This window comes from Muscardinus avellanarius (assembly GCF_963383645.1).
Source record: "Muscardinus avellanarius genome assembly, chromosome: 7".
NCBI lineage: Eukaryota > Metazoa > Chordata > Mammalia > Rodentia > Gliridae > Muscardinus > Muscardinus avellanarius.
The window spans coordinates 27,117,243-27,138,722 of NC_137793.1; the positions used below are offsets into that span (position 1 = coordinate 27,117,243).

Consider the following 21,480-nt stretch of genomic DNA (forward strand, 5'->3'; position numbering starts at 1 on the left):
AAGAGAGCTGGTCATGGTTGTGCATGCTTGTAATTCCAGTACTTGGGAGGCCGAGGCAGGAGGACTGAAAGTTCAAGAACAGCCTTGACTACTAGTGAGATTCTCAGCAACTTAGTGAAACCCTGTTTTAAAATAAAAAATAAGAGTGAGAGTGTGGCTCAGAGGTAGAATTCTCTTGGGTTCTATTCCTAGTAACACACACACATACACACACACAAAACACATGATAAAGCCAGCCTCATGCAATTTCCATACGGAATCAGTAAATTAATGACTTTCTAATTTTTCTGTCTGTGTGTGTGTGTGTGTGTGTGTGTGTGTGTGTGTGTGTGTTACTGGGGATTGAACCTAGAGGCATTCTACCTCCAAGTTTACCCCCAGCCCTTTTTATTTCTGTTTAGAAACAGAGTCTCTCTAGGTTGCTGAGACTCTATTGCTGCAGCTCATCTTGAACCTGTGATCCTCCTGTCTCAGCCTCCCAAGTATTAGGATTATTAAGAGTACATCGCCACACCCAGCTCTTAAACTCACTTTTAATACATGTGTACAGCATAATGAGAAAGCTTTCTTACAGAAATACTATGCATCTTGTGAGGAAGAAAAATAATTTGGATAAAGTTAAGGTTTGCACTATAATCCTTTAAACTGACTTTTTCCAATATAGTGACCCAAATTTAGTATTATAATTAATAAGACTATATTTGTAAAATATGGTGACATGGTACTAAAAACTGCCATCATTTCCATTCTTATGATCATAACAAGGGAAATGTGAGTGGATATGTTGGAGTGAGAAGTAATTTCTGACTAAGGTGTATTACTGCAAAGGGCTTTTCCTTGGGTCTGATATTGGCTTGAATGTGAGCCATTGGCCGTGTGTCCTGAGGGCAAGAGCAGTGTAAGGCAGAGGCCAAACACAGAAGCAGATACAATAAAGAACACTTTGATCAACTCAAAATATCCACATGAGTTTGTCGATACATGAAAGCAGACGAAAAAGAACTAGAGGGATTCACCAAGACGGGGAGAAGGAAGAAAAGAAAAAGGAAATGTGAATGAAAGACATGAATTGTGAGAGAAGCATACTGTTAAGTTCTCTACTTACCTGCTCAAGTGTATCATCGGAATGCCTGCGAGTGCGCGAGCTCATCCTTTTAGAGGCCTGCTTCTCTAGAAGTGCATGGTTAGGCATGGCCCACAGTCAGAATCACTTTTAAAGATTATCTCCTTTCAATAGTTGCCAAGTGTTAGAGAGCAAAGATGCAGAGATTACCATCGTATATGTGTGTTTCTATGAAAGCACACAAGGAATTTGCCTGGGAACAATGGGTCTTCACTGGCCTTATAGAAAAGACATTCAAAAACCTACCCGCTGTGATCACAGCTTCAGACCCTGGACCTGGGAAACAAGAGGGAAACCAAGTCCCTGCTTCCACTTCCCTGGGGCCAGGGCTTCAAGTGGCACGATGGTCTTCAGAGATTAATTTAGATAACAAGAACTACAAGACTCCAATTAAAAGTAAAATTTCTCAAGTTTGAAAAGTGAAGAGAACTTGTAAACACAACTTCCATAAGAAATACATTGGACCTCTGGGAAAATCCTTAGCAGTGTTTGGGTTAGGAATCCGTCCATTAATTTCTGTGTAATATAATGTCATGTTTATCCAACAGGATAGGAGACATTTTTCATCTTCACTGACATCATCATTATCATCACCAATAGCACTACCTATACTTATTTTTTGTGTGTGTGTGGTACTGGGGTTCCTTGGAAGTGTAGGACCCCAGTACCCCAACCACCTCGGCATTTGGAACTTTCTGCCCCAGTGCCCCTGTTTGCAGGTACTGGGACTTGCCGTTACTAGGACTTTACTTCCCTGTGTTCCAGGAACTAGCTCGCCATCAACCGTTGTTAGAAGACAAAAGTAACAATTCAGGGACTTTCCACTCACCAGGAGAGCAGGACCTTGGTTACCACAAACTGTCATTAAAGCTAAAAAATGATATCTCTGGCCAAACCACCCAATCCTGAGACAGGTTAAAAATAAGAACCAATGATAATAAAACACCTAATGGTAACCGCGCCTCTGTAATTAAAGTGTATAAAAACTGCCCACATCTGTTGCTAAGGGTCGATTCCTCAACTTGAGAGGCGACCCCAGCGCTGGACATAATAAAACCTCTTGCAAATTGCATCGACTTCTGCCTGTGAGTGATTACTGGGAGGGTGCGTGCTTCCTGGGGGCCGACAGGTCCAACAGAAGCCCTTCTACCTCCGGGCTACACTCCTAGACCTATTTTATATTTTTATTTGGAAAAAGGGTCTCTTAAGTCAGCGCAGCTGGCTTTGAACCAGGGCGATCCTCATGTCTCCGCCTCCCAAGTGCGGGGATTACAAGCATGTGCCACCACGCCTGGCCTACCTATATTTATTAAATACTATATACTAGTATCTACTACTAACATCAAATTATATATATATATATATATATATATATATATATATATAAATTTTCCAAAATTGTATCTTTTTTTTTGCAGTACTGGGGGTAGAATTTAGGGGCATTCTACCTCCGAGCTAGACCTCAGCCCTATTTTTTATTCCTTATTTTGAAACAGGGTCTCACTGAGTTGCAAAGGGCCTAAGTAGCTGAGGCTGACCACAAACTTTGATCCTCCGTCTCAGCCTTCCAAATGCTGGGATTACAAGCATGCGCCACCATGCCTGGCTTACATGTATCATTTTTAAACTTATGAAAAACATATAAAATAGGTGTTTATAACAATGATTTATGATAACTGTTTACATAAATAAATAATTAAAAACAATACTAAAATGTTTAAAAAAACTACAAAATATGAATTTATTTAATACAAAGCATTACTTTTTAAAAAGAAATAGCTAAAGCCCACCTGGTGCTTAGTACATGCCGTGATTTGCTAAAGCATAAATGTAATCTCTACCATCAAAGCACCTACATCAGTCAAGAGTTTAAAAGTTACACATAAACCAGACACGGTGGTTCACACTTGCAATCCCAGCATTTGGGAGGCTGAGACAGAAGGATCACAGTTCACAGACAGCCTCAACTACTTAGTAAAGCCCTTTGCAACTCAGTGAGACCCTGCTTGAAAATGAAGAATAAAAAATAAATCTGGGGATATAGCTCAGAGGTGGAATGCCCCTGGGTTCCAACCCCAGTACCACATAAAAACAAAAAATATATATATAAAAGATACACATAAAAAGAATACTATATGGGTAATAGGTATTAATAAGGATACGGAGAAATTTGAACCTTTGTGTACTAAATTGTTAAGGCTGGCATTGAACCTGTGGTCCTTCTGTCTCAGCCTACCAAGTACTGGGATTACAAGTGTGTGCTGCTGCTCCCAACTCCATTTCACCACAGGCAGCCAAACTTGTGCCAGGGAGGTACAGGCCTTCCTCCACTAGTCACTGACAGTTGATCCAGAATATCCATTGCTGTCCACCCTTTAATATCAGAGACTATTAAATTCCTGAGCACCCTCCTGCTTACCTAAGACTCCAGTACATTTTTCTCTTTGTCCCAAAATATGCATTCCTATACACCCATGACCGAAAGGAAATCACATAAAGGTCAATACTATCTGTGCCATTTTGTTTTGGGGTGTGTGTGTGTGTGTGTGTGTGTGTGTGTGTGTTTTACTAGGGATGGAACTCGGGGGCTTTCTACCTCCAGGCTACACTCCCAGATCTATTTTATATTTTATTTAGAAACAGAGTCTTACTAAGTTGCTGAAAGCCTAAGTAGCTGAGTCTGGCTTCTACCCTGCCTGCGTGATCCTCCTGTCTCAGCCTCCCAATTACTGGGATTACAAGTGTGTACCACCTTGCCTGGCTAATCACTAGAGATTAGCGTTTCCCCAAGGGGCAACTGCATGGTGGTTTAGTTCATTTCTTAAACTCCAAGCAAAAGACTATTCATTTCTGAGTGTTTTTTTTTTGCCACACTCCCCACTCTGGCTTTCTCCTGTGACCCCCACCTGTTCTCTAACCATGACCACCAGCCTCTCTTCCCTTTGGTCACATGATACCACTAGCTTTATGCATACATATTTGAGTCATCAGGTGTTACCTGCCGACAACATAACTGCCTGATCTACCACCTTGACCAGATTCTTATTGTCACATAAACTCACAACTTTATAACTGCACCATGACAATGTCAGAAGCTCCAACATTTCAGAGATGTTTAATAAACAGTGCCACGTAAATGAGAAACTCAACTCTTACCAGCCTGCAGCAATCGCTTATACTATTGCTTCTCTATTTTACTCCAAGAAAAGTTTATTTCACCTCTTTTTTAGGGCAACTATGCTCTGCTTTGTAACAGTCTGTCCTAATATGTGGGCTGCTTAAATACTCCAAAATATTTGCTCAAAACCAATATAAGACATCAAGAGAAAAAAAAACACACTATAGCTTCTTCTTAAATGAAAGGCTGCCTGAGCCTGTTTCAAGGCACAGGATATAAGTGATTCCCCTTCCAGAACAGCTGGTTATGTCCACACCCAACCACTTTCCTTATCAGACTCACACTCAGGGCCACCATGCACCCGCCCTGTCAGCCTGAGGCCAGATACCACACAGGAGGGGCCGTCCCTATGCCCTGGAACCAAGGAAATATTCAGTTTAGCCAATCCCCAGGGATGAAAGGAGCTCAGACAGCTCCTCCTCCCTGGCAGGTAGATTAGCTCCCCACAGCTTGGCTCCTACCCTGGTAAGGCTCCTGATGGCCCTGACCCACTCCATCTCCTTTTAACAGTAAAAAGTGCTTCCCTTCTCATCACCCAAGTGTCCCTGTGTTGTGCCTCACCCTCACAAATTCTTTCAATGTTCTCAAATGCCCTGATAAAACGACCTCATGTGTGTTGAGACAAGGACCATCACATAAAGATGTCACCCTCTCCCTGGGAAGAGTAAATTAACAGTTGTCAATTCCAAATCAAAAAACCCAATATGGACAGTAAGCTAGAAAGCACTGAGTCAGAGAGAAAGCACTCAGAGTCAGAATTTACTTGACGCTGTAAGGTGTTGGTGTCCCCGCGTGATCCGTAACTCTGCTTTGTTTCTTCCTTTGTCTGTCCTTTTAACACTGAAACAACTGATTAAGAGTCCTCTTACTTTCTGCCTCTACTTTCCCAAATGTGTTTAGAAGGGCCAGTTTTCTGTCAAGGAATCATAGCCACTATGTGTTCCGAGGAGCGCGAGCATTAGTGATCCCAGGACTGGAAACTAGGACAGTCTGGAAGGACAGAGGTGTGACCCTCAGCACCCTGGGAGGGCCCTCCAGCCTGAGCATCAGGACCTGCTCTGCTCCTGCTTCCCTGGCCAGGTACAGATGAATGGGACAGTGAAAAACCCTCGCGGGGTTCCCTCTCACTGGAGCTAGCTCAGAAGCCCTCCTACTCTTCAGAATGTTCCTGATGCCGAAGCTCTTTTTCTGTTTTATGAATCTCAAGACCTGAGGGTTGTTCTCATTTCCGCCTCTTCTAGTCCATCTTTATGATTCCCTACCCTCCTAGAAAATTGCCTAAAGCCTGTTTGTTTATTAATATCCTACAATAACGACATCTTAAGTGCTCTTTTTGTGACTGACTATAGTCAATTTTGCACATCTTTTTAAATAAGTCTAGAAGCCTGCGCCATCTGCTGGTCAAATCTGGAGTCTGCACTCTAAAATTGCAGACCAAAGAAAATTTGAGAGAAGCGTCAAGTTTCAGTTTTGACTACTGAAGCTTCACAAACCAGTGCCTACAACAGCCCTGCACTGCCCTGCCGCTCAGCTGAACTTGACTATCTCCATCCAATTACAGGTCTGCTCAAAGCCTGAAGATTTACAGGTAAGTGCAAAGACAGGAATATGTGGTTAAGAATGACTATCCTTGTCATCTAACCTCCGGTGTTCTGTTGTGGAAGAAAAGGTTTTCTCAAAATCATTGCACAATTACTGAATAATCTATTCCTATTGCTGTTGACATTTTACATCATATATTTACAAAGGAGCTATCCTATCCAGTTGTGGGAGAGCATAGTGTGTGCTACTCAGTGTCCCCAGTCACACTCGCTCTCATTGCTAAGGCCCTTATCCAGACTGGATATAGTACCACAAGGAAGGAAGACAGCAGAAACATATAATAATAAATTAAAAGATATGCGGCCAGGCATGATGACGCAAGCTTGTAATCCCCACATTTGGGAGGCTGAGACAGGAGGATCGCACAGGTTCGAAACCAGCCTCAGCTACTTAGTGAGGCTCTCAGCAACTTAGTGAGACCCTGTTTCCAAATAAAATATAAAATAGGTCTGAGAATACCAGGCGTGGTGGCACACACTTGTAATTCCCGTGCTTGGGAGGCGGAGACAGCAGGATGGCGCAGGGTTTGAAGCCAGCCGTGCTGGCTTAAAAGACCCTGTTTCCAAATTTATATATATATATATATATATATATATATATATATATATATATATATATATATATTAGGTCTGGGAATATAGCCCGGAAGTAGAACGGTTTCCAGGAAACCCAGTACCACCACCAAAAAAAAAAAAAAAATAGGTCTGAAAGTATATCCCAAAGTTAGAAAGCCCATGGGTTCCATCCCCAGTACCACACACACAAAAAAAGATATGCTGAAACAAAGGAAATAATTTAATACTGGACATATGGCCTTCATGTTAAATTAGAACCATGTCACTTAATGGAAGAGATGATTTTAGAAAAGGTTGTGGTAAATAAATACATAAGCCACAAGAAAAAAAAAAAAACGAAGCCATGCATGGTGGTGGATGCTTGTAATCCCAGCATTTAGGAGGATGAGACAGGAGGATCTGAGTTTGCAGCCAGCTTGGCTACTTAGTGAAGCCCTTTGCACCTCAGTGAGACCCTGTTTCAAAATAAAGATTTAAGATTAAGAGACAGAAGTCTGTTCTTTCTCTGCCTCAGCCGGAGTCAGCTCTTTTCATACATAGACTTTTAGCTGTGATGTTTGAGGAAGAGGGTAAGGGGAGCTCTTAGTTCAGTGTTCCAGGGTTTGGTGAGACACGTCATGTTTCAGGGAACTTTGTACCCAGAACAGAAACAACACGATCGATCACCCAGGTAAGCTACCTGTCCAGGCTGCAGCTCTGCATGACCCAATTCTTCCCAAGTGTGGAAATCCTCTCATGTGACATACCCCCACTTGGCCCATCCTACATGGCTGACCTGAGAATCACAAGACATGATGCCAAAACCCTCCATGAACCAAGTCAGTCCCTCAGGGAAGAACGGAAGCTGTACTTCCTCCTCCTCTCCAGCCATCTGCCTCCCTCCTGTGGTCGGGCACAAGCAAGCATGTCACTTACCCGCCACTGCAGAAAACACATTATTGAGCCTCTATGATGAATGGTTGTTGATCATAAAGCTTTACCTATGTTTATTTGTATTAAGCTGCATAATCCTTACAGGAGGCTCCTCAAAGTGTCCCAGTGATGGTGCAGAGAATGCAGGACAGGGAGCACAGGCCTCATGGGCGCGGGCTCTGGGTGGGGCTGACGGGCCTCAGCACCAGCACCCAGGCTCAGTCACTGCTCTCCCACTTTGCGTACCACCTCGTGTGCACAGAGGCATTTCACACACAGGCTGTCTGCAGGTGTAGTAAGTGCCCCATCTCCAGGACCTTCCCGAAGCCCAGCTCTAACTCAGGCGGCTCTGTGGGGGCAGCCAGTGAACATCCAGACTGCAAGTGTGAACTGCGGAGCTCAGCAGCAATGTCACCTGGGACCGAGCATTTTGAAATTGCCAACCACAATGAGTGTGAGCGACGGGGCCTGCAGGAATGCACAGCCCACAGGCAGTGCCCTTTGCAGACCGAGCATTTCATGATGCCACGTCCACAGGGAGGAGCCCCCTGAGCAGCTCCTGGGCAGCGCCGCCCACATGTTGACAGTTACTCTGTATCCTCCTGGTCCCCGAGGGAAGGCAAGAGAGGAGGCGCCTCTGATGCCAAGGTAAGGTGGCCTGTCTCCACCTGAAATAGACACAGTGGTTTGTTGGCGTATTTTCAGATGAATTCACATGTGAAAGTCTGACCATGTACACCACGGGGGACAAATGGTTGCCTGAGTGTGAGGAGTGTCAGCTGTGTCTCTTTAGCAACCGACACTGGACTCACAAGGATCCTCCCACAGCAGGTGCTGCTGTAAACTGTGTGCTGGCTCCTCTGCACCAATATTCCCCTAGGCTAAGAATGTGGAGCATCGCGTTCCTTTCCACAGGTGACCTCTGCAGGTGCCCTGCCCCTGGAGCCTGGATGGCAGCTTCCATCACTGCTTATGGTCTCCAGACCAGTTAGAGCCAGTAAGTATCCTGGACTCAGGCATCACAGAGAGAAGATCTAGTGACAGGAAGGTGGGTCGCCTCTGGCTGTAGCATGGGTGCCCTTCCTTCTGGGCTCCTGCTGGGGCTGAGGGCAAGTGTGAGTGAAAAATAGTGGGCACAGGGTTGTGTGCACAGGGCTGTGTTTCTTTTTTTTCATACATTTTTCTTTTTTTTATTGGTGCATTATATTCATACAACTTATTGGGGTAAAAAAACTTGTGTGTACAAACATGTACTCATCGCTGATTTAACCCCTACCCAATTCCCACCCCGTTCCCTCCCCGTTCCACCCTCCCTTGCTTGGCTTAGTGATTGACTTCGATATGTTTAAGTATGTTGTATGCTTTAGAGATTTTCCTCTTCCCCCCTCCTTTCTCCTCCTTTAGGTTGTCTTGTTTGCTCCTCTATAGGATTTTCTCTTTCAAGAGTTCCTCTTATGACCCATTTCTCCCTAACTCTCACATATTAGGGAAAGCATCTGATTTCTTATTTTTTGTGACTGACTAATCTCACTTAGCATAATGTCCTCCAATTCCATCCATTTCCCTGCAAGTGATGTAACTGAGTTTTTTTTTTATGGCTGAGTAAAATTCCATTGTGTACATATCCCACAGTTTTGTAATCCATTCATTGATGGACATCTTGGCTGGTTCCATAGTTTGGCTATGGTGAATTGTGCAGCTATGAACATAGATACACATGCATTAGTTTGGTAGTTTGGCTTCCTATCTTTGGGGTAGATACCCAGAAGTGGTATTGCTGGATCAAATGGTAGATTTGTTCCTATTCTTCTGAGGATTCTCCATACTGTTTTCCAAAGTGGTTGCACTAATTCTCAATCCCACCAACAATGTCTTAGAGTTCCCGCTTCTCCACATCCTCGCCAGCATCTGTTGTTTGTGTTTTGAATGATTGCCATTCTAGTTGGAGTTAGGTGAAATCTCAGGGTAGTTTTGATTTGCATCTCTCTGGTTGCCAGCGATGTTGAGCATTTTTTCATGCACTTATTGGCCATTTGAATTTCTTCTTTTGTGAAGTGTCTAGTTCATTTGCCCATTTTGTTATTGGATGCTTTGTTTTCTTAGTGTTGAGTTTCTTGAGTTCTCTGTATATTCTAGATATTAGTCCTCTATCAGTGGTGTAGGTGGCAAAAATCTTCTCCCATTCTGTTGGCTCTCGATTGAGGTTCTTGATAGTTTCCTTTGCTGAACAGAAGCTCTTCAGTTTCATGCAATCCCATGTATTGATTCTCCTTTTAATTTGTTGTGCCTTTGGGGTCTTGTTGAGGAAATGTTTGTCTGTGCCTATGTGTTGTAGTGTTGGACCTATGCCCTCTTCAAGGAGCTTCAAGGTCTCTGGTTTAATTTCCAAGTCTTTGATCCATCGTGAGTTGACTTTTGTGCAGGGTGAAAAAGTGGGATTAATATCCAATTTTCTGCATATGGGTAACCAGCTTTGCCAACACCATTTGTTGAAGAGGCTATCTTTTTTCCAGTGTATGTATTTGGCCCCTTTGTCAAAAATCAATTGGCTGAAAGTGTGTGGACTTGTTTCTGGGTCTTCTATTCTGCTCCATTGGTCTATATATCTGTTCTTTTGCCAGTACCATGCTGTTTTTATTACAATGGCTTTGTAATATAGTTTAAAGTCAGATATTGTGATTCCTCCTGTGTGGTTTTTGTTGCTGAGAACTACCTTGGCTATTCTGGGCTTTTTGTTATTCCAGATAAATTTAAAGACTGATTTTTCTATGTCTGTGAGGAATGATCGTGATAGCTTAATGGGCATTGCATTAAATCTGTAGATCACTTTCGGGAGGATGGCCATTTTAATGATATTTATTCTTCCAATCCATGAACATGGAAGATCTTTCCATATTCTAAGATCTTCTTTGATTTCTTTTTTCAGTGTTTTATAATTTTCTTTGTAGAGATCTTTTACCTCCTTGGTCAAGTTTATTCCTAGGTATTTTATTTTCTTGTGGGAGATCCTGAGTGGAAGTGTTTTCTGAATTTCTTTTTCAGTGGATTTATGGTTGGTGTACAGGAAAGCTTCTGATTTTTTAAGATTGATTTTGTATCCAGATACTTTGCTGAATTTGTCGATCAGTTCTATAAGCCTTTTGGTTGAGTTTGTTGGGTTTTCTAAATATAGTATCATGTCATCTGCAAATAGTGAAAGCTTAAGTTCTTTTCCTATTTGTACTCCTTTGATTTCCTTTTCTTGCCTTATTGCTCTGGCTAGAGTCTCTAGTACTATATTGAAGAGAAGTGGTGATAGTGGACATCCTTGTCTCGTTCCAGTTTTTAGCGGGAATTCTTGAAGTTTTTCCCCCTTTAATATGATGTTGGCAGTGGGCTTATTGTAGATTGCCTTAATAATGTTGAGATATGTTCCTTCTATTCCAATTCTCTGCAGTGTTTTTATCATAAATGGATGGTGAATTTTATCAAATGATTTTTCAGCATCTATTGAGATGATCATGTGGTTTTTATCTTTGATTCTGTTTATATGATGAATTACATGGATTGATTTTCCTATATTGAACCAGCCTTGCATCCCTGGGATGAACCCTACCTGGACATGGTGAATGATTTTCTTGATGTGGTTTTGAATACGTGTTGCTAGTATTTTGTTTAATAGTTTTGCATCCAAGTTCATCAGAGATATAGGCCTGTAGTTTTCCTTCCTTGAACTGTCTTTATTCAGTTTGGGTGTTGGTGTGATGTTGGCTTCATAGAATGTATTTGGGAGATTCCCGGTTTTTTCTATTTCCCGAAATAGTTTGAGTATTATTGGGATTAGCTCTTCTATAAAAGTTTTATAGAATTCACTTGGGAAACCATCTGGTCCTGGGCTTTTCTTTGATGGTAAGCTCTTTATTGCTGCTTCAATCTCTTTGATTGTTATTGATTGGTTTAAGTGTTCTATATCTTCTTGACTCAGTTTAGGAAGGTTGTATTTATCTAGGAAGTTGTCGATTTCCTCCAGATTTTCTATTTTGTTGGAGTATAGTTTTTCAAAGTAGTTTCTGATAATCCTCTGGATTTCTACGCTGTCAGTAGTAATGTCTCCTTTTTCATCCCTTATCTTCATAATTTGGGTTGATTCCCTCTCTTTTTTTTTTTTAGTTAGGTTGACTAGTGGTTTATCAGTTTTGTTAATTTTTTTAAGAAACCAGCTTTTGGTTTTGTTGATTTTCTGTATTGTTTTTTTATTCTCTATTTCATTAATTTCTGCTCTAATTTTAATAATTTCCTGTCTTCTACTGGCTTTGGGGTTCAATTGTTCCTGCTTTTCAAGGGCTTTGAGGTGTGTCATAAGGCTATTTATTTGAAGATTTTCTGTTTTTCTTATGTGAGCACTCAATGCTATAAATTTTCCTCTTAATACTGCCTTCAAAGTGTCCCAGAGGTTTTGATATGTTGTTTCTTTATCTTCATTTGTTTCTAGAAATTTCTTGATTTCACCTCTTACATCTTCTATGACCCATTCTTCATTCAGAAGTGTGGTGTTCAGCCTCCACATGTTTATGTTGTTTCTCTGGGTCTTCTTATAGTTGATTTCTAGTTTCATTCCATTATGGTCTGAAATGACACAGGGAAGTATGTAACACTTTTTAAATTTCCTAGTGCTCATTTTGTGTCCCAGGATGTGATCTGTTTTGGAGAAGGTTCCGTGAGCAGCTGAAAAAAATGTAAACTCTGCTGTAGTTGGGTGAAATATTTTGTATGTGTCCAACAGGTCCATTTGGTTAATGGTGTTCTTTAGTTCTGAGACATCTTTACTGACCCTTTGTCTGGAAGATCGGTCTAGTATTGTGAGAGGTGTGTTGAAGTCTCCCAGTATTATTGTGTTGGGATTTATGTGTGACTTCATGTCACAAAAAGTTTGATTTATGAAAGTAGCTGCCCCTATGTTTGGGGCATAGATGTTGATTATTGTTATTTCCTCTTACTGTACTATTCCTTTTACCAGTAAAATGTGACCTTCTTTGTCTCTTCTAATAAGTTTGGGTTGGAAGTCTAACTTGTCTGATATCATAGTTGCTACTCCTGCTTGTCTTCGAGTACCATTAGCATGGATTAACTTGCTCCAGCCCTTTACCTTGAGTTTGTTCCTATCTTTACTTGTAAGGTGTGTTTCTTGTAAGCAGCACATGGGTGGATTCTGGCTTTTAATCCATTTTGCCACTTTATGTCTTTATATTGGGGAGTTGAGGCCGTTTACATTCAGTGTGATTATAGAGAGATAATTTTTAATTCCCAACAGGTTAAGATCATATTTCTGTTTGAGATACTGTGTATTCTTCTTTGCTTAGTTGTCTGCTGGATGGGAATTCTTGTTTCTTTGGTTCTGGTGTGTATTACCCATTTCCTCTTTGCAGTTAATCTCCTTGAGTATTTTCTCTAGTGCTGGTTTTGAAGACATAAATTCCTTCAGTTGCTGTTTGTCGTGAAAGCTTCTTATTTCCCCATCTAATTTGATAGATAGTTTTGCTGGGTAGGAAATTTTTGGCTGGAAGTTGTTTTCTTTCAGAGTTTGGAATATGTTACTCCATACCCTCTGGCTTTCATAACTTGGTTTGGGAAGTCTGGAGTGATTCTAATTGGTTTGCCTCTGAATGTCACATGGCCTTTTGTTTTTGTTGCTTTTAAGATTCTCTCCTTGGCTTCCGCATTAGTCATTTTGACAATTATGTGGCGTGGGGATCCTCTTCTCCAATCCTGTCTAAAGGGAGTTCTATAAGTTTCCTGGACCTGTGTATCGACCTCTTGCTTTATGTTTGGAAAATTTTCTGCTATTACTTCCTTGAACAGATTGTTGATCCCTTTGCTTTTACCTTCTTTTCCCTCCTCTATTCCAATTATTCTTAGGTTAGCTCTCTTGAATTATATTTCTTCAATGTCAGATTCCTGCTGTCGGTTTTTTTTTTTTTTCTAAATTAGAAACTATGCGTTCATTTTTGGAATGATCATCTTCTAAGAAAGATTCTATTCTTCATGTGGTCTAATCTGTTGTTTATACTTTGAATTGAGGCCTTTATTTCAAAGATTGCATCCTTTATCTCTTTTTGACTCTCTCTGAATTCTTTTCGAAAGTCCTCTATTATTTCTAAAGTTATTTTTCTGATTTGATCTTCTAGAGATCTTTGGGTTTCTGTGTTATCAGATTCTGATGTTGTGGGGTTGTGGGCATTCACTGCTCCATTATCATTTCTCTTTCCCATGATTTTGGAAGTTTGTGCCTTCTCTGGGTTCTTCCCTGGGTCACTACGACTTCACTTAAGATGCTCTGGATCTCGAGTCTGTGGTATCTCAGTCACCACTACTCCTTTACTGGGTTGTATCACAAAGTGTCAGACCCAGGGAGTCAATCGAGGCTGCTTAGACCGTGGGAGGTGCCAATTTGGGTGTTCTCCAGTGGGGAGTTGTGACTATGGTAGGATATCTCTGCCCCTGCCACTCCCCCACTGGGTTGCACTGCTAAAATCTCTGACCCAGGGAGACTATCTGCGCAAGTCCCTTTGAGTGCAGTACTGGGATTTCTCCCCTAGGGGCCGCAATTTGACTCACAGTTGTTGAATGTGCTGATGGAGCTGTAGTGAACTCGGTGGATTCACTGCTGCCACCACTGGCAATATGGCACCACTGCAACGCTCTCTGCCGTGATGTGGCGTATTTCTTCTCTGGTTTTGAGTTCTGCTGAGTCACTGCGGGATGTGCTGATCCCGGCCCTTGGGAGCTTTAGACGTTCCTTGCGCCGGAGAAACTGCTGACTGCCTCCCAGCTGTTCAGCAGCAGCTCACCTCGGCTTGATGTCCACCCCTCCTCTCAGGCGCCTGGTGGCTGGTTGAGTGCGTTGGTCTAGGGCCGTCCGGTGAACTCGCCGCTGCCGCCGGCAGTAAGGCACTGCTTCTGCATCCTAGGCCAGGAGGCCAGAATATCTCTTCTCTGAATTTGAGCTCCGTTCTGAGTCTCCCTCCTCTCTGGAGCCTGGTGCTGCTAGGGAAGATGTAGGCCGCGCCGCTCCATGCCGCAGCTCTGGCCACTCCGGCCGCTTTGCGCTGTGGCTCCGGCTGCTCCGCCCTGCGCCTCTAGCTACTCCGGCCACTCCGGTTGCTCTGGCCACTCTGCGCCGCGGCTCTGGCTGCTCCAGCTGCTCTGGCCGCTCTGCGCCGGGGCTCCGGCCACTCCTCACTGTGGCTCTGGCTGCTCCGGCCACTTTGCGCCGCGGCGGGCGCGGCACTTCGGGCTGGTTTCTTTCTGTTGTCTTGTTTTTCCAGCCCTTTTTCTCTGTCCCTTGTATTTACAGTTTTTATTTCTTTGCTGGTGGTATTTTCTGGCTCTGAAAGGCGCTGGTTTTGTGGTAATAGAGTTTGATTGTTAGCAGAACTTTTAAGTGCCGCTTTCCTCCATCGCCATCTTCCCGGAAGTCCCCAGGGCTGTGTTTCTGATTGTGTGCACAAGGCTATGTTTCTGATTGTGCACTGTGCAGGATTTTCAGGCTTATGATCTTTAACAGCAAAAGTGGTAGAAATACTCCTAAAAAAAAAAAAAGCCCCCTCATTGTGGTTGCATGTTTGTGTACGTGTGTGTACGTGCATCGCTACTCCTCAAAGTACATTGTACTTTATACTTTAAATGTGTGTAGTTACCAGGCGTGGTGGCACACGCTTGTAATTCCAGGACTTGGGAGGCTGAGACAGGAAGATTGCAGGTTCACAGCCAGCCTCAGCTACTTAGTGAGGCCCTCTGCAACTTAGCAAGACTCGTTTCAAAATAAGTAATAAAAAATAGAACTGGGGGTGTAGCTCAAATGTAGAATGGCCCTGGATTCAAACCCCAGTACTGGAAAAAGAAAAACAGTGTACAGTTCAATAGACCATGAAAAAAAATTCCGTCACCTAAGAACAAGTAGAAAGTCTCTAAATAGGCAAAACAATGTGTCACCTTCACCACCTGGTGTTGATAGAAGGTCACACTAACCTGGCCTCTGACCAGGCGGATGCATTTCCCTCCACATGGTGTGGGGCCGCCATCACTGGCTTCATTTCCCAGGGAGATGGGACAGGGCCTGAGAAGCGGGTACACTTCGGAGATCATGGCCCTGTGAGGCAACCGTGTGCTGCAGATCAGGCCTTACTTCTGTCCCCACTCTGCCACACCTGCACTACTGGGTTCATCCACAGATGCTTAACTGGTTCTGGAGTCTGGAGGATCTGCAGGGCCCCAGGTCCTCCCCCCATCAGATAACTGGGCCCCTGGGATGCACTCCCCAGGAGGCCTTCTTTCCATGGGAATTACTCACCCCAATCTCAAGCCTGGAGTGTGGGGAAGAGGCCTTCCTGCTGCAGAGACCCCAGGGTGCATCCACCCCAGCGCTGAGGCTCTGTGAGAGGAGGGGCGTCTGGAAGGGCTTGGGAAACTGGCCCGGGTTGCACCAGGAGAAATGTGACTTTTCACTTCAGGTCCTGCTGCCAAAATTGTCAAACATCATTGCCATGTGGAAAGCCTGGCTCCTAGACAGTAGCAGATATGAATCCAGTAGTGATGATGAAGTCCAGGCAGATCCCAGCAACGCGAGGCATCCCCTGAAGAGTGCTCCTGGGGCTCAGTAAGTCTAACGGCCACTTTGGAGCCTGAGGAAGGGGGTATGAAATCAGAAAGAAAAAAGAAACATGTGTTCTTTAAAAATATAATGCAATAAAAGGAGCCATTCTGTCTACTGGCTTTGAGTGTAAGGTCTGCAGTCCTCTTGCTTTACTCTTCAGAGAGGGACCCTGGCAGGGCTGTAGGGACTGCTGGGCACAGGAGGCTCAGGCCAGGCTGCCTGCAGCCAAACTGCCCTCCCAGGGCACACGCTGACCGGGCCACAGCTCCTGACCGGTCATACCTCGGTGGCATGTGTGACAGGCTGGCCTGGAGCATCATGTCCCAGCTGGCCTCCCGAGCCCAACCCACTTGACCTCATGAGAACACTACCACAGGAGAGCGGCTCACTGCAGGCTCCCCTCCCTGCTTCTCCTCGCCCAGGGTACAGGTTCAGTTCCCTCGCGAGGTCACATTTGGTGTACAGGAGTCTCCAGAAAGGAACCATGAAGACAAATGTGGGTACTTGGAGACATGCATCCTCCCCACCTCCCTCCCTCTTTACCCCAGTCCACACACAGAAGCCTGGTTTTGGGGGCATCCTGGTCTCACCTAAAGAGTCCCCAGGAGTGTACCTACTCATTTCATAGACAGATACATGCCTCTTGGTGGCCCTATGTCAGATGTGTGGTCTCCACCAATACCAGAGCTATTCTAGAATGTACCTCTGGTCAACTCAACTGTAGTTTCCCTCCACACTTGTCCTTTGACTCTGCTATCTCCTGGACTTGCACACTGTGTGATAGGGACAGGACTCCACCAGCCTGAGCAGCCTCACCAAGGGCGTGAGGCTCCTCTGCTCCAGAATCCTCAAGCCTGTCCTCTTTTGTCATCCACTGAATGGACCAGAGGTTTCCCCAACCAAACATATGCTCCCAGAACCAAATAAGATCTCTCAAAGTGATGTTATTTTTTCCTGGATTGAAAATTGTGAGATGAGATCATTTTTCTTTTCTTTGGAAAGTATGTCCAGCATGCCACAGATTAGGGGGGTCCTAATGGACCAGGGGTCCTGACACGGTGACCCTGAAACTGCACAGGGTTTGCCTCCTGTCCTCTGGAGCCCCATGTGCTGCCTAGAACTTCAACAGGTGTCCACCCTTTTATCACTTTGTTCAAATGGTTCCATTTCTCCAACGAATGCACCAACATGGTGCTCCATGGAATGTGAGATGCTCCAGTTCCCTCAGGAATAGCACAACAAAATAGAAGAGCTAACATAGTTATAGGACAACACTTTAAGTACTTTCAGTGGACTGTCATCCATTCTGTGTAAATTGCATCCGATCCTATGTGCTGCCTATTAATTGCATGGAAGAACATTCATTTGATAAATTCATGTCTGTCTACAGTCCAACTGAGGCTATGCTAACCTGCTGCACAGATACAGCACACCAAGCACAGCAGCTTTAGCCAGGGCACTGGTGTTTATAACAGCACACACTCATGCAGCTGTAGCCAACTGGTGTGTAGAACCAAGTTAATTAATTACAGGACAATATGCTGGGAACAACTGCATGGCCACAATGGAGTCGTTGGTATTTCCCTGCATTACATTGTCTTTAGAAATAATTTAACTTGACGAGCACCAGGCATTGGAGGGATTTAGAGATTTCCCCTTCCCTCCTCCCTCATCCCCTACTTCATGGACACATTGTGGCGGTTGGCATTTTCATGGTGGTGACCAAAATCCCTGACCACAAGAACTTTGGGGAGGAAAGGTTTATTTTGGCACACAAACTTAGTGCCTCACTCCATGGCCAGTGGCTCCCGAGCAGAAACATCTCAGGGCAGGCAAGTGTGGCATGTCAGAGGGAAACTGCTTGGATCATGGCAGCCAGGAAGTAGGCAGAGACGGAAGGGACCAGGGACATAAACAGCCCCAAGGCTGCACCCCCAGTGGGCCACTTCCTCCAGCCATGCCTCATCTGCCGGAGTCACCACCCAGTAAGTCAGATTCCAAACCCTGTGAACCAACTTGTCCCCTGACAAGGCCAGAGCCCTCATGTTCAGTCATCTCACTTCTGAACACGGCCCCACAGCCAACGCGTGAGTTTTTAGGAGGCCATTCCAGTCGAAACTGTAATAGTCACTAACAAGGGCAATAATTTGGAAATATGGCCAACCTCCAATGACAAAGCATTCAAGGGCTTCTGTGACCCCAAAGACCTATTGTGACCCAGACTGCAACTGAGCGGGGCACCCACCTGTTTGGGTGCACATTTTACACATGTGCCTTTTGTAACCCTGTTACTCATATCCTCTTCCAGTAGTTTTATTAATTTTTTTTCTTTTTGGCCTAAATTGAGGCAAGGTCATTGATGTTTTTTAAAATATTTACATAATAGAACAGCAGTCTAGAAAGTTTTGTGTTTTGTATTTTATAACCTCTGAAATTGTACCATACATTTTTGTCTAAGATACTCCATCAGATAGGATCAAAGGAATTATCTATTGATGTATCCACTCTCATCATAATTGTACTTCTGATAAAACTATAAACATTCTTTATATAACTTAGGAAACCATGACACTTCTTCAAAAAATATAGCCCATAACGCCGGGCGTGGTGGCGCACGCTTGTAATCCCCGCGCTTGGGAGGCGGAGACAGGAGGATCGCGCAGGTTCGAAGCCAGCTGTGCTGGCGTAAGAGACCCTGTTTCAAAAATATAAAATAGGTCTGGGAGTGTAGCCCGGAGGAAGGAGGGCTTCCAGGAACCCCAGTACCACCAAAAAAAATATATATATATAGCCTGTAAAATAAAACTTGAGAAAGAGGCAGCTGGGCCATAGTGGCACACACTTATAATCCCAGCATTTGGGAGGCTGAAACAGGAGGATGTAGGTTCATGAACAAACTCAGCTACTTAGTGAGGCCCTTTGCAAATCAGTGAGACTCTTTCAAAATACAGAATAAAAAAATAGGCCTGGGGATGTAGCTCAGAGGTAGAATACCCCCTGGGTTCTATTCCCAGTACCACAAAAAAGACAGAGGCATTTATGCTTCTGCATGGCTGGGCATCTCATAGGCACTTAGGAAAATGAAACATAAACAGGAAGGACAAGACCATGAGCTACGGCGGGTGTGTGGCCCAGCTATACATGGCCATGGGGCTGGGCTCCTCAAAATGCATTCTCCTGGCAGTCATGGCTTATGACCGCTATGCTGCCGTCTGCCGGCCCCTGCACTACGCGACCATCATGCACCCTCGGCTCTGTGTGGCCCTGGCCAGCATGGCGTGGCTCAGTGGCCTGGTCACCTCCCTGATCCAGTGCTCCCTCACTGTGCAGCTGCCCCTCTGTGGCCATCGCAGGCTGGACCACATTTTCTGTGAGGTGCCAGTGCTGATCAAGCTGGCCTGCGTGGACACGACCTTCAACGAGGCCGAGCTCTTTGTGGCCAGTGTAGTCTTTCTGATTGTGCCCGTGTCGCTCATCTTGATTTCCTATGGCTTCATCACCAGAGCTGTGCTAGGAATCAAGTCCGCCGTGGGGCGCAAAAAGACCTTTGGGACCTGCTCCTCTCACCTGGTCGTCGTCATCATTTTCTATGGGACCATCATCTTCATGTACCTTCAGCCAGCCAGGAGCAGCTCCAAAAATCAGGGAAAGTTTGTCTCTCTTTTCTACACAATCGTCACTCCACTTTTAAACCTGATTATCTACACTTTGAGAAACAAGGACGTAAAAGGTGCTTTGAGGACAATGGTACTGGGGAATGTTCTATGGTCAGAAAGGTCATGAGTTGTCACTCTAACCTTAGATATCAGTTGATGGATAGCTCCTTCTACACGTGCTTCTCTCTTGCAGTGCTGGGAGGGTCACTAACTCACCTCAGATTCCATAAGAAGCTAAGCTACTGAAGATACCAGGATATTTCCTTCTTTCCAAACCTCCTTCTCCTGATTCCCAAGATTCTGTGCTCTGTCTACAGGAAGCCCTTTGCTCTTTCTCAAACACAAATGTATAAACTGTCATGTATTCTTTATTTCTTTCTTAAAAATTTATTGATATATAGCTGGGCGTGGTGGTGCACGCTTGTAATCCCAGAGCTTGGTAGGCTGAGACAGGAGGATCATACTGATTGGAAGCCAGCCTCAGCTACTTAGTGAGGCTCTCAGCAATTTAGTGAGACCCTGTTTCTAAATAAAGTATAAAAATAAATCTGGGAGTATAGCCTGTAGGTAGAAAAGGCCCTGGGTTCCACCCCAGTACCACCAAAAAGGAATTTATTGGTATATAATAACTATATATAATAGTGGGATTCATTGTGACATCTTTGTTATATATATATAGCATATTGTTGTGGTTTTCGTGTGTGTGCTAGTAGGAATGGAACAACCCAGGGGCAGTCTACCTCTGAGTGCCACCCCCAGGCCTATTTATTATTCTTTATTTTGAAACAAGATCTCACTGAGTTGCAAAGAGCCTCACTAAGTAGCTGAGGCTATCCATGAACCACAACCCTCCTGTCCTAGCCTCCCAAATGCTGAAACTACAAGTGTGTGCTACCATGTCCAGCTGCATATAGTATATTGTGATCAGTACCCACTTATTCTGCCTAGTGTTCTGGTCTTCCTGTAAACTACTTATTCCTTTTTTATTTTTTTAACTTGGTACTGGAGATTGAACCCAGAGACATCCTTTATTGAACTGCACCCTCATCCTGTAAAACCAAAATTTTTTCCTCCACTATTTTGTGTAACTGAGTTCCTGTAAGCTCCCCTTGCTGCTTCCTCCCCACCCTGATATAGGGTTGTTTGTGCAGAATTTTTTAAATATATTTTTATTGGTGCATTGTAGTCAAACATCTCAATGGAATACAAGACTTGTGTGGATATACAAGCACACATCACCCAATTAGCCTTTATCCAATCCTCATCCCATTTCCTCTCCCTCCCTCAATCCCATGCTTGATTTAGTGATTGACTTTGACATATTTGTTTAAGTACATCATGTGCTTTAAAAAGATTCCATCTTCCCCCCTCCCATCCCCTCTGGTAGGTCACCTTAATTGCTCCTCCATAGGGCCCTTTCTTCAACTAGATTTCCTCCTATTACCCATTTCTTCCTAGTTTCTGCATATTAGGGAAAGCACCTGATTTTTTATTTTCTGTGATATTTCCCTGTGGATGCTGTATTGCAGGCTCCGATCCCACTCTCGAAGGCCCCAGCACTGGCCTTGCTGCTCTGCAGGCTCCAATTCCAGCCTCACTGGCCCCTGCATCAGCCTTGCCGCTTGGCAGGCTCTGATCCCAGCCTCACTGGCCCCAGCACTGGCCTTGCCTCATGGCAGGCTCTGATCCCAGCCTCACTGGCCCCGGTATGGGCCTCACCGCCCAGCAGGCTCTGATCCCGGACTCACTAGCCCAGACACCAGCCTCACCTCAAAGCGGGCTCTGATCCTTGCCTCTAAGGC

At 44.3% G+C, this 21,480-nt stretch overlaps 1 protein-coding gene across 1 annotated transcript in view; it reads left to right on the forward strand.

Annotated features, from left to right (window-relative positions):
* Window positions 1–19,805, forward strand: part of LOC308265016 (olfactory receptor 2G6-like) — a gene marked incomplete at both ends in the record, with an annotated part of 658,093 nt that extends 638,288 nt beyond the window's left edge. The window contains one exon of the mRNA XM_080698647.1: window positions 19,158–19,805. Coding sequence (XP_080554773.1) covers window positions 19,158–19,805 — 648 coding nt within the window. The remainder of the gene's footprint in view (window positions 1–19,157) is intronic.
* Window positions 19,806–21,480: the final 1,675 nt, after the last annotated feature.